The following is a 26,856-nucleotide window of genomic DNA, read 5'->3' as shown; positions in this document are numbered from 1 at the left end:
AGATCCTGTTGTTCCTGGGCCTCAGTCGTGGGGACAAGAGGGAGGACGTCTCTGGACTCCTGTAATACGATTCGAAGGTCGGCGGCAGCAATGGGCAAAGTTCAGATCAGCGGTACTTCGCAGTTTCAACTTCGAGAATAGCACCACCGCGGTTCTTGGACACCTTGTGGGCTTTCCTTGCTTCTGGGGTCCAGCACTCTGTTGAGGTGGCTCAGGCTTGGTCAGCCCTGCTTCGAGGGAGTTCGGAGGATCTTCGTGGAGCTCGGGTCCGGCTCAAAAACAATGCACTCGATTCTGGTGTTCCTGTCCCCTGGCACTCGGTTCCTGCAGCAGCAATGGAAGAACAGCCAGCAGAGAGAGGATTTCCAGTCGAGTTCGTCTTGGGGTTGATTGGTCCTACAAACCCAAGGGGAGAAGTTGTCCTTTGCAGGGCTTCTCTAGTCGAGGCAAATTCAGAGCTTCGGCACTGCAGTAGGGCTTCACCGGGCAAACCAACAGTCCAGGAGTTGCAGCAAACTTATCTTCCAAGTTCTTCTTCGGATTACTTTGTCCAGTGGTCGACTCTGCCTTCCTTGCAAAAGCACGCCTTTTATGTAAGTCTCTACCATTCATTCACAGCCTAGCTGTCACTCGCACAGCAGGGTGGCTGTCCTCCAAGGACAGACAGCCAGCCAGCCAATCACCTTTGGGTGCATTCCTGTAACCAAGGAGACTAAGCACAGGGAGTTTCAGGCACCTGCCTCGCTTCCTGCCCTGCCAGACACGGTGGAACCAGAGGCCGGCTTCATCAGTGAATCCCGCCAAAGACAAAATGAAGAAAGGCACCAAACCTGGTTTGGCGCGCAGAGTAAATCTTAAGAAGGACCTTTACAACAAGAAAAGGCGAAAAAAGATGACTGGGCCATTTTGACAAAATGGGCACCCATGGGTGCAATACTGGCGCTGAGGATTCAGTCTGCGGTAAAAACACACAATCAGACCCTCCAACTTATAGCCATTTTGCGATCCCACAAAATGCTGCAAAAAATGGCTGTTTTGCAAAAAAGTGCAGAAATGGCAGTTTTTGCAAAACCACTGACAAAAAGCGCTGTTTTTGCCCAAAAAATAAATACTCATGGGGCCAGTTTCGCCTTTTTTTGGACTCAAGAAATGAAATGCAGAAGCACATTTCATCAATTGAGCAAAAATGTCCTTTTTCATCCCCTTTGCGCAAATCAGGGGGCATTTCTGCGCATTTAAAAGCGCATCCCAAATTGACGAGCAAGATGTGCTTTTAAATGTGCAGAAATTGTAGGCCACCCTATGTGCCCACTTTAAATACGTGCACGAGGGGTGCCACTGCTTTATAGGGTCTTTACTGACCCTACTGACTCATGCAAAACATTTTTAAGTGCGACAGCTGCTGTCTCACTTGCATTTCTGTTCCCCAAATGGGATAGACATTTTTTGAGTTGCATTTTACAGTGGCGCTACAGCTCAGCCCTGTGGAAATGCGCAGGTCACCTTTGAGATTAAGGTGGCCTGCTTATTTCCAAAAATGGGTTATCTAAAAACAGCACATACTCTGCTCTATTTTTAGATGCCCCATTTTTGTAGGCCAAAATCTACAGTTTTCTTCAAAAATTGAAAAATGGTCACAATATGTGAGAGAAAGGAATGAGAGGGTGAGTGATGGGTGAACTGTGGCATGGTGGGCAAGAAAGCAAAGGGAGAGCATTGGGTCAGAGGTGGAGGCGGTGGGCAAGAAAGCAGACCAGATGCAGTGGGGCGGTGGGCCAGAAATCAGAGAGCGAGCGGAGATATAGAAAGTGGAAGGTCGTCGGCTGAGGGGTACTAGTGGGACAAAAGCAGAGAGCGGTTGGCTGCAAAGGGGCAGTAAGCTGCAGATTGGGAGAAAGGATGAGGGAAGAGTGTGATAGAATGGGAGAAATGATGAAAGATGCATAAGTAGCATGCAAGAATGAAGGACTGTATACTGCGGGAGGAATTGGGGAGTGTACAGTATGAGTTGGGAGTATGATTTGGAGTTTGGTAGGGACTAGAGAGCGCAAACCGTGACTTGGCAGTGTGACAGAGCATGTGAGTATGTGTATCACTGAGCGTTGTGATGGGGAATTGGTGAGACGTGTGAGGTGTGTTGGGTGAGAGAGGTGTGAGATATGATATGATATGATATATGGCATGGCATTTATAACGCGCTTATACACAAGTGTTTCAAGGCCGCGAAGAGGCAAGGGAGGGGGAACAGAGGGAAGACAGACAACGATCCTACTATGCCAAGTGTCATTCAGAACGCGCATGGGCAGGGGACGGAGGAGAAATGCGGGAGGGGGGCAAAGGGGAGAGGACAGTGTAGTACATGGGATAAGACAATAATAACAATAAGTAAAAGTACGGCCAGCAGGTGGCAAGTGGAAGGGTAAGTGCAGACGTCTGGTGTCAAGTGCTAGAAGTGGGACCGTAGGGATACAGAAAGCAGTCACCAAGTGCGGGGGTTGCCAGGAAGGGAGTGGACCTGGGCCCGAGATCAGAGGGTGGCCAGGTAACCAGTGCAGCTCCAGTGTCAGCCAGGAAATCAGCAAGGGAGAAGAGGAGAAAAAGCAGACGCAAAGAGAAAGGTTTTGAGGTGCTTCCAGAACCGAAGATGAATCTCCTCAAGTTTCAGGGAGGCAGAGAGGCTGTTCCAGAGGGAGGCCCCAGCCGAACAAAGAGATCTACCACCAACTAGTTGCTTGGAGAAGAGAATGACCCTCAGGGAGTTGGAGGCAGAGGAGCGAAGAGCTCGAGAAGGAAGGTATTTAGGAAGAGAGCGTTGAAGGTATTTAGGCCCCAGAAGGCCTTGTGGATGATGCAGAGGGTTTTGAACTTAATCCTCGCAGCAACTGGGAGCCAGTGCAGAGATTTCAGTCCTGGAGAGATACGATCCCTGGGCTTGAGGCCAAGGACAAGTCTTGCAGTCCTGTTCAGGATAAATTGCAGATGGCTGAGAGTAGAAGAAGGCAGATTTAGAAAGAGGCTGTGGATGTTTGCTGAATTGGGGTAGACGGGGAACATTTTCAGTATTACACCTGATAATGATTAATAACGTTAATAATATTAACTAGGCATACACATTAAACCAAAAAATTTAGCCAAAACAAACACTGTTCTGCCAAGCCAGAGACATCTAGTACTCTTCCCATTTGATACAAAAGATACATATATTGACATTGTGGCTCTCTTGTAGCCTTGCACACGGCCTCTTTCCTGCAATGTACCAATCTTGCACCCTCCAGTCAATAAAAATTGTGCTGCAAAAATTCTTCCATAAATAAAGCTTTGTGCCGCAAAATTTGCCATTTCATGCCGCAAAATTTGCCATTTCATGCCGCAAAATCTAGAAGGGTCTGCACAATGGTAGGAAAAAGTAAACCACAGCCACCAGCCATTCATTGTAGAAAGGGTAACATAAAAATGTTACATGAGAAAGCAGACAAAGGGGATACTAAGTAACTCCTGCTGCACTCTATGGAAGATAGTGTGTGCTGGGTCTACAAAGTTACAAAAGGTAAGTAAAGTCAATTTCACTTTACTGCTCTTGGAAACAGTAGTTTATCCAAGTGACGGTATTTAAACATTTGGGAAATCCAAAGGACTTTCCTGTGCCACGACACTGACGGTGCTGTGCGTCAAAATGTTAAAAGATGATGCCTATGGAGTTTGTCAGACTCCAAAACCAAACACAGGAAACCCATAGGATTAAAAGTACAAAGTCCCAAAGTTCAAAAAAAGAGCCGGGAGTCTCTAAGGTGGGAGGAATTAAACACTAAAATGAACATTCTCCCCAACAAGAATATTTTTTTCAAAAAACGTTTGGGTCTCCCTATCTCAGGGCCAAATTTTGCTGTACATGTTGAACTAGGAAGACCGCACGCAGGTGATGAGTGGTACATGGCCCTGCTTTCACATTGGCTGACACTTTGGTCTAATCCAAGAGCTAAATTGACGCACACAATGAGCAAGGCTCTGATGCAGAGCACATTCTGGCGCAATATTCCTTGGCACCACTTTATTTCTCAGTGCTTGTTACAATTGAACACTTTAGTTTGCAGTGTCCCTCTGCTCTCTCAACACTGGTTGCAGCAAAAAAAATATAAGCAGATGTTTGGTTCTATAGTTCTAGCCAACGGGGAAACATCTGGGCTCAGGATCGAATCTAATAGGAAACACTGGTTAATTTCAGACCAAGCTGGAATCCAATCATAGCTTTTGCACAGTAACAAAGCGACAGATCGCTGGGCTCTGTCTAGGGCCTGATTTAACCTTTTATGGCTTAGAGCAGACACCAAGAACTGGGGACTTCATGACCAGTCCACAGTTTGCCCGGGGTACAGTGCTGCAAAAGAAGACCTGTTGCACTTTGTATTATTCTGTCCCCTTTATCATGATGTTAGAAAGAACACCATTGTCCCATTGCTTAAAGCTACACATTTCATGCAAGCCCTACCTGCATTGATTTATCTTCTACGTGCAGAAACAATACCAGTTGCATGGGGTTGCTTGGAATTTTTTAGAAAATCTTGGCATCAGAGGAAAAAAATGTTGGAGGGCAATTTTTAATCCACTGTTTTTATATTTAATGTTTTTTCTATGTTTTAAACTTCTGGCGCATATTTCGATTTTATATTGTTCGTTGATTATTCTTTTGATGTATTGGTGTACTTATTTGTGCTTTATGGATTTTTAATCGGAATAAACTTTGATGATGAATTGCATGTGTGTATCAGTTTTTTGTGACACAAGGCAAGTGCATGCCTCCCACTAGTGTGCTACATTCTAGTAAAATATCAGTTTATTGTGGCAGTTCTACTATGGCCCAAGTGTGCACAATTCTGATATAAATCCAGTATGCACAATATCAGTGTACTCCCAATCTTATTGCACGAACAGTTTGACCAACCAAGTGTACCGAAAGGTATGCTGACAGTTTTTACAATACTGTGGTATTCATAGATTTAGCACCCAAATATACATCCAGATGTCAAAACTCTACAATACTCCCTGCTTTGGCCATCACAGAGTGCTCCTAGTTTTACCTTGAGGATATTTCCTGTTAGACAACTGCAGTACAATTACAATTTACAGAGTAACATCTTAGTATATTCCCAGTGCACTCCTTCATTGACAAACACAGAATACTCACAGTTGGGCAACAGCCATATATTCCCAGTCTGCAATATCCCAGTTAACACATTTTTAGCCAGTACATTTGCAATTTATATAGCTGCAGTATAAACACTCTGTGCTGAATCCTGGTATAATCCTAGGCTGGAAATCCCAATATACTGTCAATTTTACATTGCCAGTTTTTATAATGCTAGTATGCTCCAAGTTTGCTACACCCACTGTCGTCCCACCTTGAAAGATCCGAGTATATTGCCAGTTTCAGAAACTCACTATGAACCGGATTATGAAATAGGAGGTTTGATAAACCTCAAATACTCCCAGTTTGACAAGCCCAGTACATTTTCAGTTTACACAATTCCTGTATACTTAGTTGGACAATCCAATTATATTCCTACTTTACTCCCAATGAACACAATATTAGTAAACTAACAGTCATCATGCGTGTCATAGTCCACAAGATCCGAGGTCGCAGCGTTCTGCTTTATAACCCAAAATGGCAGGGAATACAAGGAGCCTCGGGACTAAAATGAAAGTTATCCTGTAATGTTATTACTGTGCTGATACCTAAAAATAAAAAAAAATCAATTTTCTGCAGTATGAAAAAGTGAGGGCGCCATTAACCTTTCTTGATTAACAGTAGTGAACAGTGAAATTTAATTTAATAGAAACCCTGTCCATCTAAAATAAATGACTAGAATCGAAGCTCACTCTGTAATGAGAACACCTGTTCGAGGAAGGCATGTTGAGAGGGCATCTGCTTCATATCTTAACCACAATACAGGTTTGGTTTGTTTAATATGGTGTACAGCCTTGAAGCAAGCATGGCCTAAAAGCGGTCCCATAGCCATTCCAATTTGTTGTCGTGTGACTGCATTTCAAAAGCAGCTGATTTTGGTGATCACTTTAAAAGGTCCTTCAGAAACAGTTAAAAACGTCTCTTAAAAATGGAACCAAGTGCACATTTTGGTTTCCATGTATATACTGTGCAAACAATTTGAAATTGTGCCTGCAGAAATCTTGCCACCCCTGGTTTTCCGACTTTTGAGAACATGTTTGGAAATAGTTCTCGTCATTTTAATTGCCTTCAGTTTTCTGAGATAGAAAAGTTGTTATGGATAATAAAAGAAAAAAGTCCTTTAATGTTAACCTACGATTGAGAGCAGAGTTGCGAGTGCATTAAAAGGGTAACCTTTACAGGGAGCCAATCAATCTTCGCCTCTGAACAGTGTTTTCTATCCGTTCATTTTTTGCTCTGATTCACCTTCATCTTGTGTCCTACTCATCAGCCAGAGCCCTTGGTGGACACCACTGTTCATGTAGTTCTTGGTGGACACCACTGTTCACGTCATTTGGCTCAGCACCGGTGGTCTCCCAGTAGGAGGATCAATGAACAGGTGTTGCCCCCAGCAAGTCTTCGCAGACAATGCATTATTGCTACACTCATACACTGCTGACTTACCAGAGGAATGTCACGAGCCTTCTCAATGCGAACTATTTTAACAGTTTCTCCACCATACTGGCCAACATTCTCACAAAACCGGTCTTCCGTTACTGGCTCCGCCCTCATTTCCTGTTCTGCAACTTTGTCATGGGCCATTAAGAGAGCCTGGTGGCAAAAAGACATTTCTGGATTAAGAGCTCAATCAGGATAAACATTCAATTACACTTAAACGGCATACTCAACGGAGAAGCTTCTGAACTGTTTAAGTCATTAGCACATTTGTGCTACAGTCAACTGACTGATGGCTGTTGATTGCCGCCAGATATATGCAAGACTTGTCTTTTTAGCCATGAGCATTTTGCATGCAGATGAGAGTGCTGATAGCTGAAAAGCCTGGAGTGGCTGAAAGTGTTGCACATGCCACTGGGTGACTGGGCAGCTCTAATAATCGATATCTACGATCCAACAGTGTTTTTTAATATAATAAACAGTCATAATTAAGACAACATGAAACATCAATGCCCTGTCAATGAAAAACAGCACAGGCTTTCACTAACTCGCTTAGCCTAGCACAGGTCTATCTGCATATGGAATATAAATTCCAAATTTAAATTCAAGTAAGGGATTTTATTAGCACTATTAGGTGAATAAATGTGACTGATAGGTATTACAGTCACAAGAAAAGAAGAACAAAAAAAACTCATGTTTTAGATTTTCCTCGGGCATGTTAGATTTGATTTAATTCCCTCCTTCGTTACATTGTTGGGGAGGGGAGGTCCCAGGAGATCTGTTTAATCAAGTGGAAGATGGTGACTTACAAGAGTAAGAGCTTTCTTAAAAAGTGCAAAGTACGCAAATAACTCAAACTGTGAAAGCAGTCTAGACCGGAATTCTAGGAAATCATATGTTCCCAAGATCAAGTCAAAGCTCCATCAGGCTTCCCATAATTAAAAATGAAAAACAAGATAATAATTATTCCTCAACTCCACTTCCCAGACTTGGTGCTGAACTTAAACACTAAATGCAAGACTGTTCCCAGCTATGGAAAGTCCTCCCAGTGAAAGCATCCAGAACCCATTACATCTACTCCTTCCTCTTTAGTTTGTATACATCCTTTTGTTTTTAAAAGTAAACAAACACCAGATTAACACCAAGAGAATAAAAGTATCCCCCACCAAACCCCCCCCCCATTTCTCCCTCTCCACAGAAAGCTGTCCAATTTCTCCTTCATCCTTTCAAATCCCTCCTAGTCACAGAAATAGGCTAGCCAACGGACATAAAATGGACATCATTCTTCTAAAAGGGGGCTCTAGTCGGTCAGCAGTGTCTTCTTCATCATCCACAGGGAACGATAGCAGATCTTTCTACATGAAGTATAACCTTTATGGTTCCCACAGGACACTGTTAGGGATGATAACAGACCTAGCAAACACAGCATAGTGGCTGGCGCCCTCACCCTTTCAGTGTACAGTGGGCCATTTCTGCATTCTTCAAAGGACTATAGATCTTTCAGCAGCCAGGAATGCTGTTAGAATGAGGAACTTTGTCATCAGTTGTGTCTGCTTCAGTTATAGGGCCAGTAGGACATTCTTTGGAGTAAGCAGCATCTCTTTGGCCAGATGTTCTTGAATGTCACTCATCCCCTTTTCCAAACCCCTTTCACTTAATGAAAGAATGTATGTGTCATTAGATTACACTCTAAATTATAAACACATTGCTCAGAGAGGTTTCTAAAGAAGCATAGGTTATCTCAATGTTATTAAGTCTAATGTTGACATCAAAATACTTTGTTATTTCTGTCCCATCTCCAACACATCCTTTGTGGGGAAATGCATGGAAACAGCAGTAGACCCCCAAACTGAACAAGACTGAAAACCCCCAGCACAAAGCCTCCACTTTTACCAACCTAACAATAGACAACTGCAATAGTCAACACTGGATATTTTCTAAACTTGCTTAAGGGCAAAGCAGCATTAATTCTACTTCACACTCCAGCAGCCTATGAAACAGTCGACCATGCCTGCTCACACACAGGCATTGCTGACAATAGTCCTTTAAAGGCCTCTCATTTCTGGACAGGAAGAACCTGACAGGGTTGGATGAGATCAAACGTTATGACTTTTTCATATAAAGCGCCAAGCGATCAGTGGTTCAATACCAACCGTCCACCCCTGAACCTATTCAATGCTTATATGCACACAGTGGTCAATATGACTAAACGATATAGCATTCCAGTCACATGTACAACAAGAGAAAGCTGCAACTCAAATTATGAACATTAAATAGTGATCACTTAAAACAATGTCACATTTCAGAATAATGTGCTCATATGCAGGGACGAGAGCGCCTAAGAGATGTTCTAAGAGGTGATCATTCTATCCAAAACCTCCCTTTTGTCTTCCCACCAGCACAGGTCACAAATTGGCACCAGCAATAAGAGTACCACACCATTCTGCACTCTCAGTCTGGCTCCAAGTCATCTTGGGGCGAGACTGTAATCATCTACGGCTCCTTAGTTTGAAGAACATTCTCACCCTTGTCACACCCAACCACAAAACAACCATAGTAATAGTCACCACACATTGAATCTAGGGAAAGTGATCTTGATAAGCCAGCCTTCGGGTGCAAGAAGCGGTTTTCCGTAGGGGAGTAGAAAACCGGCACATTCCATCAGTTCACCCACAAATCTAATTTAGTGCCATCTGTAAAATGCATTCTGACTATATTGTAGGTGTAGGTTTCTGAATGATGGAGCAGAGACCTAGCTGTGAAGCGAGTGCCTTATGTCGAGGTTTAGAACAATGCAGAAAGGATCTGTGCTTTGAAGGGAATTGATAACAATATAGCTCTATACAACATAGCATATTGAAACAATTATCCATAGACCTTGCCAAGAAGGCCCACTACCAGCTGCACCTCCTCAGAGGTATCCCTCCTTTACTCAGTTTCCCCCAGAATATCACTGTCTCCAAAGCCCTGGTTCTCTCTAGGCTTTCTTAATCTGCTTCCTCTACTCTCTGCCCTCTGCAACTAATCCACAACAGGACTGCAAGACTTATCCTTGGCCTCAAGTTCGGGGACCATATCTTTCCAGCCCTGAAATCCCTCCACTGGCTGCAAAGAACAAGTTCAAGACCCTCTATATCGTCCACAAGGCTTTCTGGGACCGAGGCCTACACTACATCCCACTCTCCCTTCTTAAACACCTTCCTTCTCGAGCCCTTCGCTCAGCCACCTCCAACTATCTGAGGGCCAGACGGCTCTCCAGGCAGAGAGAGGGGGGGTAGATCCCTAATCTGCAGGTGCCTCTCTCTGGAATGGCCTCCCTGCCTCTCTCAAACTTTAGCCAGACCACTTAAAGTTCCAGAAGCAGCTAAAGACCTTCATGTTCACCTCTGCTTTTTTTTTTCTCTCTCTCTCTCTCTGATCTGCCTGTCTGCTGTGTTGACTGGTGGACTGGCTACCCTCAAGAGTCTCAACGGGTCCTCCTCAACCAGTTGCCCCTGTGCTGCCTACAGGCCTTCCTGCACTTAGGGGCTGTAACCCTACAGTCGCCGGCCCCCTGGCACTTACCCAGAGCTGTGCTGCCCTGGCTGCGCTTGTACAGTTTTCTGCCCTGTTTGCACTTCCCCTTCCCCCCCCCCACACTTTGCGTTATCGCACTTGCATGATCCTAATGACACAAAGCCTAGTAAGATCTTTGTTTTGTCCTACCTCCGACTCTCCTGCCTTGCCTGGTCGTGCCTAGAAACACTTGTGTACATGAGTGTTATAAATGACTTACATCCTATCATATCATACACTTCAGCAAGCCCATGTCCCTATACGAGTCTTGTAGCAATGTGACAATTCAAGGAATAAGTTGTTACACAACAGATCCCACATGTCAAATGGTCTACCTGGATCTACACAATCAGAAAGACTGCCTTCCGATAGTGGAGCCACTTACAAAGGGATCAAGCAACATCTTGCAATGCAAATACCCACATCTGCTCAAAAAAACACGCACACAATCACACAATCATTTGATATTACTGCCACACCCAGCTATATCAGGATCTTCATCTCAAAAGGACATTGACTAGCAAGAAGCCAAGGGTGATGGGAGCACCTACAGCAGAGGGGGCAAGCAGACAGAGTTTGGGAAACAGTCTGTGTAATTAACGATTTGTTGGTGCCACAACCGCCAGACACCAGACTGTTTTTCATGCAAATATACAGTTTACATAAGCTGCAGCAAAAAACCAGGTTCCAGCTTTGTAAATCTCTAACCAAATAAAGGTCTCAAAAAGGTTATTTTAGTGGCCTGGCCCTAACATTATATGGCGATATCTCAAATTAGGCATGTCCTACCAGCACAATAGCAAAAGGTACAACCTTGGAACATGTTACTTACCTGTAGAACTCCTGTTCTCCAGCATTGGTACCTTTCATGGATTTACATGCTCATGAATATTCATTCCCCCGTTGTCAGGCTGGGAATCTGTAATCTTAAAGCAGTTTCGATTAAAACTGCTCGTCACTTGTATAGCCTATGCTGTTACTTTGGGTCATACTGCCCCAGCCAATGACATTAGTCCTCCTTACCTCCACCCCGGTTGACCATCTTCATATTTGCAAATGCACGTAAGGTGGCAGCAGGAACCAGGAAGAGCCATATATGGGTAGGCGGGAGGGTTGCTTGTGAGTCCATTTAAGATGTCAATGCTAGAGAACAGGAGTTAAAGGTAAGTAACTTGTTCCTTCTCCAGCATTGGGCCTTTTTATGGATTCACATGCTCATGAATATGATTACACAGCAGTGCATCTACACAACCAATCTGAGGCGGTATAGCTCAACAGAAGTGATTGAACTCACCTCCGGAACACTCACCTCATGCAAATAGGAAGCAGAGCACTGCATGCCCGACACAGGACTCCTCCATGGAATCCGTGTAAAATGCAGAAGAATCTCGAGAAGGTTTGGACATAACTCCATATAGCAGCCCTGCATATATCGAGCAGGGGAACACCAGACAGAAAGCAGTGGTAAAAGCTACAGCACTAGTGGAATACGCCCTTGGCCTTCCTAGCAGGGGCCTGTTCGCAAGTTGGTGGCAATGTGAGATACAGCCAGAGAGCCTCCTGGAATTGGAAGTCTTTGCTAGGGTGTTGCCTTCGCCCACAGGTCAGAATGGAAAACAGTTGTGATGTCTGTTGGAACTCCGTTGTGCATGCAATATGAAACTCCAAGACACGTGCAACATCCAGCGAATGTAAGGCTCTCTGCTCTGGAGAAGTGGGTACACCAAAGAAAAATGGCAAGTGTTTCTTTAGGTGGAACGCTGAGGGATCCTTTGGCATGAAGGAAGGATGAGTGTGCAGCACCTTGGATTGGTGAAAAAACAGCTATGACGGTTTACAGGAGAGAGCTTGCAGCTCTCCTACATGCCTGGCAGACATAATGGCCACAAAAAAGGTGGTCTTCCATGACAGACACTTCAACAGAGCCCAGTGAAGAGGTTTACATGGAGGGCCCATTAAGTTTGAAAGAACAGAGTTCCCACGCTGGTGCCGGAGATTTAACAGGAGGAAAAGCCTGGAAAAGTCCCATAAGGAATTCCTTGACAAATCTGTGGGACCACAAAGATAGTTGGCCAGTAGTGCGAGTGTAGCGAGAAATGGCTGCCAAATGTATTTTAATGGATGCGTGTGCCAGTCCCACTTTTGCCGGGGACAGAAGATATGGCAAGACTTGCGCAGCTTTGATTAAAAAAGGGTTGAGCTTACGATTGACACCATATGGTAAAACGTTTCCACTTGTTTTTGTAGCAGGACAATGTAGAGGAAGCCTTTGCTTTTGCAAGAATGTTTCTGCATTATAGAGGCACAATGAAGTGTCCAAATTCTTAGGCTGCAGGAGCCAAGCCCTCAAAGTTAGGAGTGCCAGATTGTGATGCAGTACTGATCTTCATGTTATTCACAACAAAGAATTGATGGAGCCGACTGTCGTCACCCGCAATGTGGACAGTTTCTTGAATCTTGTGGGGGATGGCTTTGACCCTCTACTTTGAGTGAGTAGCAAGACATCCGAGGGTGCTGAGTCGTGAACCCAGGAAGGGAGAGTTCTGAGAAGGCACTACGCACTGCTTCGGAAAGTTGAGAGAACCACCGAGAAGTCAGGCACCGGATGGTCTCCTTGGTGTGTTGCAGGGTTAGCAGCCGAGAGGGGGCACGTATTAGCCAGTCGTCTAGGTATAGGTCAATGTAAATGCCCATTCAGCAGAGGTGGACAGCGACTGGTGCTAGACATTTTGTGAAGACTCTCTAAGCTGATATGAGGCAGAAAGGTAGAGACTTGAATTGGCAATGTTTGTCTTGTGCTATTGAAGGAGGAGTCTGTGATTGTAATGCATGGGAATGTGGGAATAGGTGTCCTCCAAGTCCAGAGAGGAAAGGAAGTCTGCCTGTTCTAGTTGGTCGAGAACATGTTGAAGCGTGACCATGCAGAACCTTTGTGATTTTAGGAACGTTTTTGAACTGCCTGAGGCCCAAGATGGGTCTCTACCCACCTGACTTCTCTTCACACCAGGAAGTATCTGGAGTACAATTGGGAGCTCCGGAGGTGCACTGGTACGGCTTTTATAGCTCCCTTTTTTTTTTTTTTAGAAGAACAAGTTACTTTCTTACCTGGTAACGTTCTTTCGATGGGATGGTCCGACAATGTATTCCATATCTATGACAGGTAATGTCCACAGCTGTGCTGCTTCGGAAAATCTTCGGCGTCTGTGTCCTGCGTCGATGACGTCGTTGCGCCATCCCCGAGGACCTCTTCCGACGGCCGACGTCACCCGATGTGATAAGTAGGACGCACAACGCCCGTAGCCTCAGTTGTAGTTTTTTCCCCCAGAACGTGTGCCACCAGTTTTCTGCCAGTCAGACACACCAGGCCTTGCGGAACGCAAGCTGCAATCGCACAAGAAATTCTGCAGCGGGGAAGGTAGGGAGGGAGCGATATGGAATGTCGTCAGACCATCCCATCGAAAGAACGTTACCAGGTAAGAAAGTAACTTGTTCTTCGAGGGGATTGGGTCCTCCGACGTATTCCATATCTATGACAGACTCACAAAGCAGTACCAAGCAAGGAGGTGGGAAAGAATTTAGAACACAAATTTAGCATACCCAATAAAATTGAGGAATAAAGGACTGCCTTGCCAAAGGCCAGATCCTGCCCTCGGATGGAATCAAGGGAGTAGTGACGTACAAAAGTATTTACTGAAGCCCAGGTGGCTGCATCACAGATGTGACGAATAGGAACACCCCTCTGCAGAGCAGTAGACGCAGCCACTCCCCTGGTAGAATGGGCCCGCAAGCCAGCCGGAGGGTCCTTACCTGCCAAGCGGTAACACTCGGAGATAGCTAAAATAATCCAAGGAGACAAAGTCTGTTTGGTCACAACTTGTCCCAAACGCTTTCCAGCGTAACCAATGAAAAGTTGATTGTCCACTCTGACCCGGGACATTCGCGAAATATAAAAGCTCAACGCTCTCCTAGGAACAAGCCTATGAGCCTCTCCTCTTCCTTACCAGGATGTGGAGGAGGATAGAACGCCGGAAGAACAACCTTCTGGCTCAAATGAAATTCTGAAACATCCTTTGGAAGAAAGGAAGGAGGAACTCCAAGGACAACCCTGTCCTTATGAAACACAGTGAAGGGTGGCTTAACTGAAAGTGCCTGTAACCCACTCACTCTTCGAGCGGAAGTAACCGCAACCAAAAACACAGTTTTCAGAGTTAATCTCAAAGCGCAAGAATGCAAAGGCTCAAACGGAGCACCCATAAGAAACTTAAGAACAAGGTTCAAATCCCAACCGGGCACCAGAAAAGGTGACGGAGGGACCACATTAGTGAGCCCTTTCAAAAACGGAGAAATTAAAGGAATCTTAAAATAGGAACATTCTTCAGACGAGCGCTTAAATATGGACAGCGCCGCCAGATAACCTTTAATGGTCCCCACTTGCAAGCCCCTGGGGGCCAAGGAAAGCAGAAAAGACAGAACCATGGGAATGTCACACTCAAAAGGATCCACATTCTTAACCCTGCACCAGTCGCAGAACTTTCTCCAACGGCAACGGTACAGAGACTTTGTTGCCGGCCACCTGGCCGAGAGCAACACCTCCATCACGTCTTCAGGGAGGTCCCAATCCTTATACCTCAACCTTTCAGAAGCCAAGCGTGAAGGTTGAGGGATCTGACCTCTGGATGGAGAACCTGACCCCCTCCCGTGAGAGCAGATCGTCTCGGTAGGGAAGACGACGTGGAGGGCAGGTGGACAAGTCGAGAAGGTCTGGGTACCACGTCTTCCGGTCCCACGCCGGAGCAATGAGGATCATCCGGGAACCGAACCTCTGTAACCTCCGCAGTACGTGCGGGATGACGGGGACTGGAGGAAACGCGTACAGCAGTCGGAATGACCACTCCACCACGAACGCGTCTCCTAAGGCTCCTTTTGGAGGAAATTCCCGCGAGAAGAACCTTTCGCACTTCCGGTTGACACTGGAGGCGAAAAGATCCACTTGAGGGGTCCCCCAAAGGGCGAAGATCTCCAGGAGAATCTCCTAAGCCAGCTCCCACTCGTGAGAGATCGTGCTCTGCCTGCTCAAAGCCTCCGCCGTCTCGTTGTCGTCTCCGGCCAGATGAACAGACGAGATCGAAACCTCCTGCTGGATGGTCCAGAACTCGAGCTGCATCGCCTCCCTGCACAGAGGAAGTGACCCTGCCCCCCACCCCCCTTTTTGTTGAGGTAGTGCATGGCCACCGTGTTGTCCGTTAGAATCAGGACACTCTTACCTCGCACAGTCGGCAGAAAAGCCTTCAAGGCAAGCCTGACGGCCCTCAGCTCCAACAGATTGATATGGAGTCTGAACTCCGACGGAGACCAACGACCGCTGACTGTCAACTCGTTGGCATGAGCTCCCCATCCCGTGAGGGATGCGTCCGTCACGATCGTCACCTCCGGCCAGAGCAGCCAAAAATGGGGCCTCCTTCATCAGATAGCCTTAGACAGCCCACCACAGAAGATCCTGGGCGACCGAGGGCAGCACCTGAACAGGGTCCGACAGCCTGCCGGAGGACTGAGACCAATGGAGCTTGAGTGCCCACTGCAAAGATCTCATCCGCAGACGAGCCTCTGGCACCAGAAGAATGCAGGATGCCATGAGGCCGAGTAGTCTCAAGAACTCGGACGCTGGGAGATTCTGGGCAAGTTGAAACTTGTGCACCATCTGCTGAATGTGAAGAGCCCTCACCTGGGGAGGAAAACACTGTCCCAGGGATGTGTCGAGCACTGCTCCGATGTACTGGAGCCGCTGTGTTGGCGTCAAATGGAACTTCTTTAAATTGAGGGAGAAGCCCAGCTTATGAAGGGAGTGGCAGGTGAAGGACAGATTATCCAGGACTTGCTCCGAAGAGCTCCCCCTGATCAGCCAATTGTCCAGGTAGGGGTAGACGTGAATCCCCCCTTTCCTGAGATGCGCTGCCGCCACCACCACCATGAGCTTGGTGAAAACCATCGGGGCAGAGGTCAATCCGAACGGCAGGACCCGAAACAAAGTGCGAGTCACCAACCGCGAACCTCCGGTACTTCTTGTGCTTGGGATGGATCGGCACATGGAAGTAAGCGTCCTTGAGGTCGAGAGACACCAACCAGTCCTGAAGTTGAAGGGCCTGGAGGACTTGAGAGTAACCATCTTGAACTTGTCCTTCCTGAGGAGTTTGTTCAAACCGCGCAAGTCCATGATGGGTCTCAATCCCCAGTCTTTCTTCGAAATCAAAAAATAAGGGGAATACCATCCCTTGTTCCTCTCCGCTACAGGCACCAGTTCTATGGCGCCTTTCTCCAGCAGGGCTTGAATTTTCTGCGCAAGGAGCGGATCCGGACTCTTCAAAGAGAGGTTCCCAGGTGGATTGTCGTGAGGCCTCTGCCGAAAGGGAAGACAGTAGCCGTGGGTTATGATCTCCAGAACCCACACATCTGAAGTAATGGCACGCCACTCTACAAGATGCTGCGCCAGCCTTTCCCCAACCGGCGAACCATGGGACCTGGCCTCATGACTGAGTGGTAGCGGCTGCGGCGTTGCCTGAGGGCAAAGAGGCAACTGCCCGAGCTGCCTTGCCACCTCGAGTACCCTGTTTTCCATCTCTGGCACTCTTACGGTGGCCTCTTTGACTGCTGGCGCCTCTCGCTTTACTGAAGGACGAGTAATAGGGAAAGGAACCTCCCCTCCATTGTTGTCCCCTAGGACGAAAAGGCGGAGGTTGTCGAACTGCATCGCCCAACGACTTTGCTGCAGCTTTGGAGGTTTGCAACCTCTCAAGGCTCTCGTCAGCCTTGCTGCCAAAAAGATGTTCACCGTCAAAGGGCATGTTGAGGAGCCAGGACTGCACATCAGGAGCAAACCCAGACTTCCGCAACCATGCAAACCTGCGTATTACGGTGCTCGCCGCCATGGACCGGCTGACACAATCTGCCATGTGCAAACCCGACTGAACAGCCTCACACATGGCATCCTTGCCAACCTGAACCATAGCAGGGAAACCATCCCGTTCGTCCCCTTCGGGAATATGTTCAGCAGCGAATGCAACACAGTTCCACAGAGTGTGTGAAACGAGACAAGGCACATATGGAGTTGGCCGCCTGAAGCGCCATACCCCCTGAAGAAAACACTTTCTTCGCCCAGCCATCAAACCATTTGTCGTTCCTATCCGGAGGGATGGTAGGATAAGACGCCTGCTTTGCCGGGGCCGTAGCCGCCTGCACCACCAAACTCTCCGGAGTGGGGTGCCTGGACAAGTTAGCAGGGGTCGCTACTGGCTGGACGGTATTTTCGCAACAAAGACTTGCCCACTGCCGGGAGACTCTCCGGAGCAGTCCAAGCCGCCGCCGCCACCCTTCTCTGCAGAGCCATATGAAACGGCAATACCGGGTCAGTGGGGGGACCAAGATCAAGGATGTTCGTGAGATCATCCTGAACGAACTCCCCTGGGGGAGCCGACCAACCCAAGTACTCGGTGACCCGAGACATAAGGCGCCGGTATGAAGAATCGGCATGAGTGCCAGGCTCCGGCCTACAAAACTCCACCTCCGGAGAGGTGTCCAGTCCACTGGCATCATGCAGTGACTGCTTCAGGTCATCAAACTGGCTATGGCCAGAGATAAGCTCACCTGGTACCGTAACCGGAACCAAGCCTTCATCACCCTCTGAAATGTACTCCAGGCGGTGAGAGGAAGACACCTGGGGACCAAAGCTATGCCTGACCTTAGCCAGAGCCTTTCTAGAGGCTAACCCCGTGCCACGGGGCCCCTCCGACACCACCGCCTCGAAAGGCATCGAGAGAATCGGCGTCGACGGAATCGGCGTTGTCAGCTGCAGCGCCGCCAGCATCGACGGCGTCGACACAGGCCTCGAAGCCAGAGCTCTGAGCGTGTCTCTCAACAACCTAGGTGCCAACAGCGTCGACGACCCTCTTGGAGGCGGAGCCTCGAGAGAAATCGTCAACGACCTCGGCGCCACAGGCGTCGACTTCTTCCTCGAAGACGGCACAGGATCACGTGGTCTCGAGCGCGTCGAGGACCGGGACCTGGAACAGGCATGGCGAGAACGGCTACCCTTGTCCGAGCGGGACCTTTCCCGCGAGCCGTGCCGACCACCCGAGCCCAAAGGTATACGAGCGGTATCTCTCGACCGGTGGTGACCGACCCCACTCGGAGGCACGGATGGACCGGTGCCGTGCTCTTCAAGAATCGCTAACATCTGCTTCCTGAAGGAAGCCCATTCCTCCAGTGTCGCTTACATGGTGGGATAAGCACCCGCCGACAGGCGGAGTCCTCGGAAGAGGACGGGGAAGGCGACCAATGCCGGCGCTTCCGGGAATGCCTCGAAGAGGCGGAGGAGTGGCAAGACCGACTCCTGGAAGGAGACCCACTGGACTTCCGACGATGACGCGTAGAGTCGCCTTTCGAGTCATCCGTCGAAAGCCCCGTAGACCTCGACTTCCGGGGCTTAGACACCCGACCTACCGACAGCTTCTTCTTGCGTTCCTGCATGGCCTTGGCCGTGAGCGACTGGCAGTCGACAGTCGTCCGTATCGTGGGCCTTCCCAAGGCACCAGAGGCAGGCGTCGTGCGAGTCCGTGACCGACATCTTGGACCCACAGTCCCCGCATTTCTTGAAGCCCGGACGCGGGGTTGAAGACAAAGTAGACATCGTCACAAACAGGTTTTCACAAAAACTGAACAGGTTCAATGAACCGAGAAGAATATAGCAAACTCCAAAGAGTCGAGGCATACCGAGATTCACGAAGCGAACACATTCGCGGAAAAAACGGAACTGAGGCTACGGGCGTCGTGCGTCCTACTCATCACATCGGGTGACGTCGGCCGTCGGAGGAGGTCCTCGGGGACGGCGCATCGACGTCATCGACGCAGGATCCGAACATTTTCCAAAGCAGCACAGCTGTGGACATTACCTGTCAAAGATTTGGAATACGTCGGAGGACCCAATCCCCTTGAAGGGGCTTTACCTCTGGCAGGAGAAGTGGAAGATGTTGTTCTCTTTTCTTTATAAGAGGGATGGAGGGGCATTTGCTTGGACCCTGTCGAATGATGTTGAGCACCCATTTGTCCGAAGAGATGTCTTCTCACTGCTTGACAAATTGCGACAACTGACCTCTTACTGGGTGCTGAAGTGGGGTTGATGGTCCTGGTCAGGCCTACTTGGAGTTTTGCAGTCTGGAGGAAGATCTAAACTTTTCCTGGGTACCCCTGTACGCCTGCAACCTTCCCCTGTAAACCTCCTGCAAATTGGTGCAAGATGGCTGATGGTAGGAAGGCCAGTAGTTTCTAGAGAAGCATCCTGTTCTCGAACGAAAGGGCCGACACTGCTGCTGCAGGGTGTCTAGGGATCGTGCAGTATCTGACTTGGCCTGTCTACCTTCTTCCCAAACAGGTCCACCCCATCAAACAGCATACATACAACTGTGGATTGCACCTCAGGATGAAAAAGAGTTGCCTTCAAGCAACCCTGGCACCTGAAAACCGCTCTGTTCCCCATTTGGCGAAAGTCAGTGTCTGATGTCTAGTGAGATGGTAAAGGCGTGGTCCGAAGTAGTCTCCCCGTCGCGTACTAGTGCTAGAACATCAGGTCTCTTGCCATCCGAGAGAAAATCCACAACCCATCTTGTACCACAACTCACGGTCATACCTTGAGAGAACTGCCAATGAGTTGGCCCCTTTCATGGTTGTAGAGGCTGTGGAAATGGTCTGTTTGCCAAAGGAATCTAGCTGCTTACCCTCCTTATCAGGGGCGAGGAAGGGTTGGCTGATCTCTTCCAACCAGCCGCCGATACCACCGAGTCCGGGCAGGGCTGGGTTGCAAAGGCACTTAAAAGCTGCACCTGTCACCTTATACTTCTTCTCCAGGCAAACCTTTTTTGGAGAAGCTGAGAAGGGATTTTTCATCACTAAAAGGCCTTGTTCCCAGATATCATCTAGCATAGGGATTGCAACCACTGTCTTCCTGGAGGCTTCATGTCTTTGAAACAGGAAACCCTCTTTCCGCTGTTCCTCTGGAACTAGGTCAAAGAGCTTAACAGCAAATGTTAAAAGTGTATATAAAGAGACAGTTTCATCGGCCGGTGAGTCACGCAAATGCAGGTCCGGTGTCTCACCATCAGCCAAGACTGTGGTCCTCGTCATTCATCTGAGTGTCAGCGACGGTGTCCGTGTTGCTAGGAACAATGTCAGGTATCGGTGAGGGTAGCGACTGGCACGGAGAACCAAGGACCAGGTCGAGCTGGAACCAAATCCGCTCTTGATGTTAATGCTGGAAAGCTCCTACTAGGGGCTCCTTGAGGGGCCTGAAGAGGAAGACGATGTTGCAGTTCTGTGACCAAGATCTGAAAAGTTGAAACCATGTCGAGAGAAAGGTCCCTGGGTGCAGCTGGAGAGTGTGCAGCTAAAGTGCCCAATGGAACAACAGGCATTGCAGTGGGTGAAACTGCAAAAATTGTACGAGGATTAACTGGTGGACGAGGTATAGGCAAGATAGGGTCAGGCTGATCACTGATTTCCTCATGGTACGAGAACAGGGCCTCCCAGAGACTCTTCATCAGAGACTCACCTCCTTGTAGTAATGCATAAGGTGGTACAGTAGCAGTGGACACAGAAGGCACTAGGGTGAAAAGCAGTTTAGCCTGTGTGGGCCTTGGTAAATAAAGACATGCTGGAGGCATCTCCCTGTCCACACTAGCAACTCAGGGAAACGTGGCAATCACTGGAGCTTGCGGCTGTGATGCCAACGGTGCAGTCAACTGACTAGGTGGCAAAGAAACTCTGGCCAATTTGGTAGAGATGGTAGTCAAGGTAGTAGCCATTGACGAGGCCCACATGGACGGGACAGTCATCGACTGGGTGGGACGATTTTGGTTGTCTATGGACCATTGAGGGGGTGGTCGTCGGCGAAACTCTCGATTACAATTTATGCCTGTGGCTTATGGACGGAATAGATGCAGACGTTGATGGACGTCACCTCTCCGACAAGTGCGTCGAAGACTAGAGTGTCGTCGGAATAGGTAGACTTGGTAGTTGCAGTCGAAGACGAAGCTATAGACGGGGTTGTCTACTAAGTGGATGGTTTTATCAGTGTTGACGGGGCAACAGTCGAAGTATGCGACTCGTGTCCCTTTTTAGGTTTCTTCCCCAGGGAAGGTTCTTCATGCAATCTCGACCTCTGAGACGAGGGAGTATGTTCCACTGGCCTGCAGAATCTGGCAGAGGCATTACTGTGGACCGAGGTTGAGCCAGAGGCCGCAGCACCCTCCTCCAGCCAAGTCACCAACCTGCAGTGACAGTCCCTACAAGTTCTCAATCAGCACTGGCAGATGGAGCAATGGGCCATGTCATGATCCAGGTGCAAACAATATGAGCACTTGCCACGGTGGTCCTCCACAGACATTCTTGAGGCAACACTTTGTACAGGTCTTGAAAAAGCTCTTCTTCGCGTATGTCAACCTGGCAAATGAACAAGGCCTCAACTTGTGAAGAGGATTTCATAAAGTCGCATCCCGGAAGCTATTGAGCGTTCTGAAATCTTGTTACCATCTGCAAGATATGTTGAGCCCTCAACTCGGGAGGCAAAGCCTTACTTGAGATAGAGTTCAGGACAACTGCAATGAATTGCAGTTTTTGTGAAGGTGTCATCTGGGACTTTGAGGATGAGGGTGAAGGCCAGTTTGGAGGGAGTGACAGGTGCTGTTGAGATGTTGCAGAGCCTGTTTGGGAGAACTAGCTCTGATCAGCCAAACGTCTAGGTAGGGAAAGATGTGAATCCCTCACCTCCTTGGATTCGCTGCCACCACCGCCATCAACTTGGTGAAAACCCTTCGGGCGTAGGTGAACCCGAAAGGCAGTACTCGAAACTGATAGTGAGAACTGCCAATGGCGATTGTCAGGTCTTTTTTCTGCTTGGTTGTATAGGCACATGAAAATAATCATCCTGAAGATCGAGTGACACCATCCAATCCTGGAGCTGAAGGAGCAGAAGGAAGGATCTTCGAAAGAGTAACCATCTTAAATCTGTCCTTCATGAGGAACGTGTTCAAGCGTCTCGGATCCAAGATGAATCACAGGCCTCCATCTTTCTTCGGAACAAGAAAATTGGTGGAGTACCAACTCATGTATTGTTCCTCTACAGGTACCCTTTTCCACAGCACCTTATTCCAACAGGGAAAGAATCTCCTGAAGGAGCGGATCTGGTTCCCAAAAAGATTACTCGCTCAGGGGACAATGTGGAGGCCTTTGTAGAAATGGGAGACAGTACCCTTGAGCCACTGTCTGAAGGCCCCATGCATCTGAAGTTATGCAATGCCATGCTTATAGTTGCTGGGTCAATCTGACTCTCAACCGAGTCCTGTGAGCAAAACGCTCGAGAGGTGCTGTTGTAGAGGGCAGTGAAGAGGTGGCTGCGTGGGCAGTCTTCCCTCAATAACCGCTGGGAGCACATGTGAACCTACTCTGTCCTCTCTGGGTAGCTTGACCTCTTGCCCTTTAGCCAAAAGAGCAGTAATAGCTAAAGGAACTCCCTCTCCAAGCCATCGAAGGTGGGTGTTGTTGCGGCTGACGGATGGCCGCCCCTAAAGATTTCACAGCAGCCTTAGAAGCAGTCATCAGCCTTCGCACCAAAAAAGTTGGTCCCATCAAAGGGCATGTCCAGGAGCCTTGATTGGACATCTGGGGTAAAACCAGGCTTGAGTAAAGGCAAACCTTCCCATAACCGGACTAGAGCCCATACACCGGCTGATGCAGCCTGATGCATTTTGGCCCAACTGAAGAGACTGGCAAGAGGCCTCTTTACCATTGTTGATGAGATTATAGAATCCCTCTCACAGCTAACCTTTCCAAATGTTATCTGCAGCCTGTACAATGGTATTCCACCAAGTATAAGAGTATTTTGCCAGAGCACAAGATGCATTCATGGCTTTTGAAGCCATGCTTCCAGCAGAGAATACTATTTTTGCTAAAGAATCATACTTATCATCGTCCCTATCAGGGGAAGATTGTCGGTAAGCCACTGCCTTTGAAGTGGAAGTAGCTGCTTGCATCACCAAGCTCTCTGGAGTAGGGTGCCTTGAAAGAAAATCAGGGTCCAAATAAGAAGGAATAAGTTACTGACCTGTAACTTATTCTCCAGCATTGGTATCTTTCATAGGTTGACATGCTGTGAATATTCCCAGTCATCGGGCTGGGAATCCTTGGTAACAGCAGTTTATATTTAAATTAAAAAACTTCAGTCACTTTAGTGCACAGTCCTTTTGGTTCATACTGCTCACGGCCAATAACAAGGGCTCACTTAGCTCTACCCCTGAAGGCCATCTTCAGATTTTGCCATAGTACATGTTAAGTGTCAGTATGAGCCAAGAGCCAGCGGGGTAGGCAGGAGGGTCGCAAGTGGATCTATGAAAGATACCAATGCTGGCGCAGGAATTACGGGTAAGTAAATTATTCCTTCTCCAGCAAAGGATCTTTGATAGAGTAACATGCAGTAAATAGATTACAAAGCAGTACCACAACCACAAAAGGGCAGAGGTAAGCTCCTTATAAGACACACTTACCACAGGAGACACTTATGATATGTTAGCTGCATTTATTAAGCGCTATCTTCACCAACTGGGGCATCATTACGCTGAGAGATAAATAGAGCAGGAGTCAAAGAGAAAGTAACAAAGAAACTCAGGCTGAAAACAAAAAGGTTTTCAAGCCGCGTCCTAACAGATAGTCAATAATCGCACAAAGAGACAACAGGGAGGAGTTCCATAGAAGAGCAGCTGCCACTGAGAAGGAGAACCCTCCAACCCAAGGAAGTTTGAATCAGGGAACAAGAATCCATAAAGCGGTCGAAGAGCGTAACGAGCGGGAGGGGACATAATGAATAAATTTAGTCTGCAGATATTCTGGCATCGTTTTATAAAAAGCACGGTGAACCAGGCAGAGGGTCTTGAACTTCAGGTAGGTAGCGCAAGGCATAAAGAAAGGGAAGATGCATAGTGGGTAGCACCAGTGGCCAGCATGGCTACAGAATTTTGAAGGACTTGTAACCGCTGGAATAAAAGGCTGGTCTGCTCAAGAAAGAGCGAATTACAATAATCCATGGAGCCGGATTTGAATGAATAGACTACCCTAAATGTGCGTAGCGGGCCTTTTTATGCACAGAACTCTTATAAATACTGCCCTTTTAATTCTTCTATGCGTACAGCGTACACAACTATTTATGGCAGCACCCCCATAAATCATGGAGTTCACTGGTGACAGCCTGGCCAACAACAGCTTGTAAATCCACTCTTTACTTTAGCAATCCACACAGCTCATGGAAAGAAGCAAATGGGATGAGTCCTGATCTGTTTATTTTTTTCAACACTCTCCTCTTTAATAATTCTATCAAGATAATACTTTCTGAATAATGTAGAAGGGAATTTGTGTTTTGTTTACTTTGTTCAACTGCCTGCATTTTGTAGGTTAGTTTCATTAAAGCATTTTGAATCATGAACATGTTTTTGACCTTGCTTTAGGACGCATGTAGTATTGTCTAAAATTTAAATGGTTTTAAACTAGGGCTACATTTTTGCGAATTTTCCTTTGTTTTAATCGGCTTTAATAGAGGCAGCACAGTTGCAGTAGCATGGACATCCTTCTTTGTTTTCATGTCATCACAGAAGCACATCAATTGCATTTAGTGGCCTGGGGGTCTTGAAGTCTTGAAGTTTTAGGAGAGTCTCCCAGCAAGCAGTTGTTTAGCATTTATGAGAACGAAAAGCTTTTTTTGTTCTATAAGAAGATGTGTTTTTTTAGTCTTAAGATTGCATGCGTTTGCATGCATGCACATGCATTAAAGGGCACTGTATATAGTTTGTTAATAGCTCGGCATGTGGTCTGAACTTTGACTCCCTTTCTGACCACCCACCCACTGCAAGAGGGTATAATCGGAGCAAGTAGACGCAGAGCTGTATATATTTTCATTGGCACAGATTGTACCACTACCTCTCAACAGGACTGCCATATAGTCAGGCAAAGGGGCCTAATTTAGCAGCGGAGATGCTATACGCTTGTTATGGCACAATGCCAAGTATTCACAGAAAGGCTGATTGCGTCATGCCTAGATTTCTTAACAGGACTGCTATGTTTGGGACAGTACGTGATTTTCTTAACAGAGCTGATATAATGACAAAGCATGAACATGTGCTAGCATTTTCTGAAGCAAGCTAAAGTACTGAGCAAGAACAGTGTAAGCTCCTCCCATTGGTATCACTACAAAATACTCAATCCCATTACTACGAGGTAGAACACCTTGCATGGAAAACCATGAATTTCACCTAAAAAATATATGGGGGCAAGGGGTTGGGTAGGAGTATTTAATAAAGTGGGGGCAGGTGAGAGCGGTGGCTGCAGAGGGAGAGTGGTGTGGAGGATCGCACCCTGCCTTAAAAGTACAGAAAATGTGGCGTTTTACATGCAAGATTTTCGACCTCACAGTAAAACACTTGGCATTTTCAAGCAGATCCGTCCAATCATCCTCCTGAGCTGGTGTGATGCACACTGGCGGACAAGTGGAGAAGATGACACTGCTGTCATATACTTGAATCCCTTCTACTCTGTATTGTGCTTTTCAAAACATCTACTTCTCCCATGTCTCATTACTGAGTGCCACTGCCAAACATCTAGCACATTTTAAGCCTCATTATGACTCTCCTGTCTCATGTAGGATAGTCCAAACAGGCTGAGAGCTTTTGACAAGGCAGTTAAGCAAGCCTCACATCGAACTGCCAGTGCCCTAACCCTATGTGCTATTCCAAGTCAATAGCTTGTTGGGAAAGGTATCTCAGTGGGTCAATAACACTGCTGCAGAGATAATTGTGTAACCTGTTAGTTCAAATCCTGTTGATAGGGGAGTTAATGCGCCTGCATCAGCGGTATGTGTTTAAGATGCAGGCAACATTCAATTCTAAAAGAGCGGCTTTAACTTTTGACTTATCAAAAGGACTACTAAATGTTCAGTGATTCAGAACACATCCCATGAGGGCTGCTATACCTGTAACGGCTCAGAACAAGCAAATCCCACGAGGGCTGCTATACTTGTAATGGCTCAGAATGCACATCTCATCTGAGCTCTTATACTTGTAACGGCATACAGTGCTGGTAAAACATCTGCATTCAAGCACATGCTGCATCTGGTGAGACAAACCTCCATCTCTATAATTCCCAGCCTAACGGCCAATAGGTGGTCTGCCCACATCTAAAAAGGAGCACCCAATGGTAAAGCTGGACTAGATTTGTAAATGGAAAAAGCATTTGTAACTTTTTCAATATTTATTGGTGCTATGTCAAAAGACAAAAAGGAGAGGAAGAGCAACTCTGAACCTAAGCTATAAAGGAGAACAAGGTGAGGGGTGGGGGAAAAGGAACAGAGAACATATTAGACAATCCAAAACAGGAATTCGGGCAACAGGAAGAGAGACCAATGTGCTACATAAGAGAGCAACTAACAAAGTGAGAAAGAAAACTGAGGTAAATATTAGGACACACACAACATGAGTGAGGGATAGAACCAGATCATAAAAGACAGACAGTAAAATAAGAAAACAGCAGATGGGAGAGCTGGAAATAGAAAATTCAGACTAGAGAAAAGCAGGCCAATAACATAAGAGGCAGTGCAAGAAAGA

At 47.3% G+C, this 26,856-nt stretch overlaps 1 protein-coding gene across 5 annotated transcripts in view; it reads right to left on the bottom strand.

Moving 5' to 3' along the window:
- Positions 1-26,856, bottom strand: part of PALS1 (protein associated with LIN7 1, MAGUK p55 family member) — a 908,688-nt gene that overhangs the window by 342,459 nt on the left and 539,373 nt on the right. For all 5 annotated transcript variants that reach the window (XM_069638717.1, XM_069638715.1, XM_069638719.1 and 2 more), the window contains one exon: positions 6,626-6,772. In XM_069638717.1, coding sequence (XP_069494818.1) covers positions 6,626-6,772 — 147 coding nt within the window. The remainder of the gene's footprint in view (positions 1-6,625; positions 6,773-26,856) is intronic.

The sequence above is a fragment of the Ambystoma mexicanum genome, chromosome 14 (genome assembly GCF_040938575.1).
Source record: "Ambystoma mexicanum isolate Mex_15411 chromosome 14, UKY_AmexF1_1, whole genome shotgun sequence".
Taxonomy (NCBI): domain Eukaryota; kingdom Metazoa; phylum Chordata; class Amphibia; order Caudata; family Ambystomatidae; genus Ambystoma; species Ambystoma mexicanum.
This window is presented reverse-complemented; position numbering and strand designations above follow the sequence as displayed.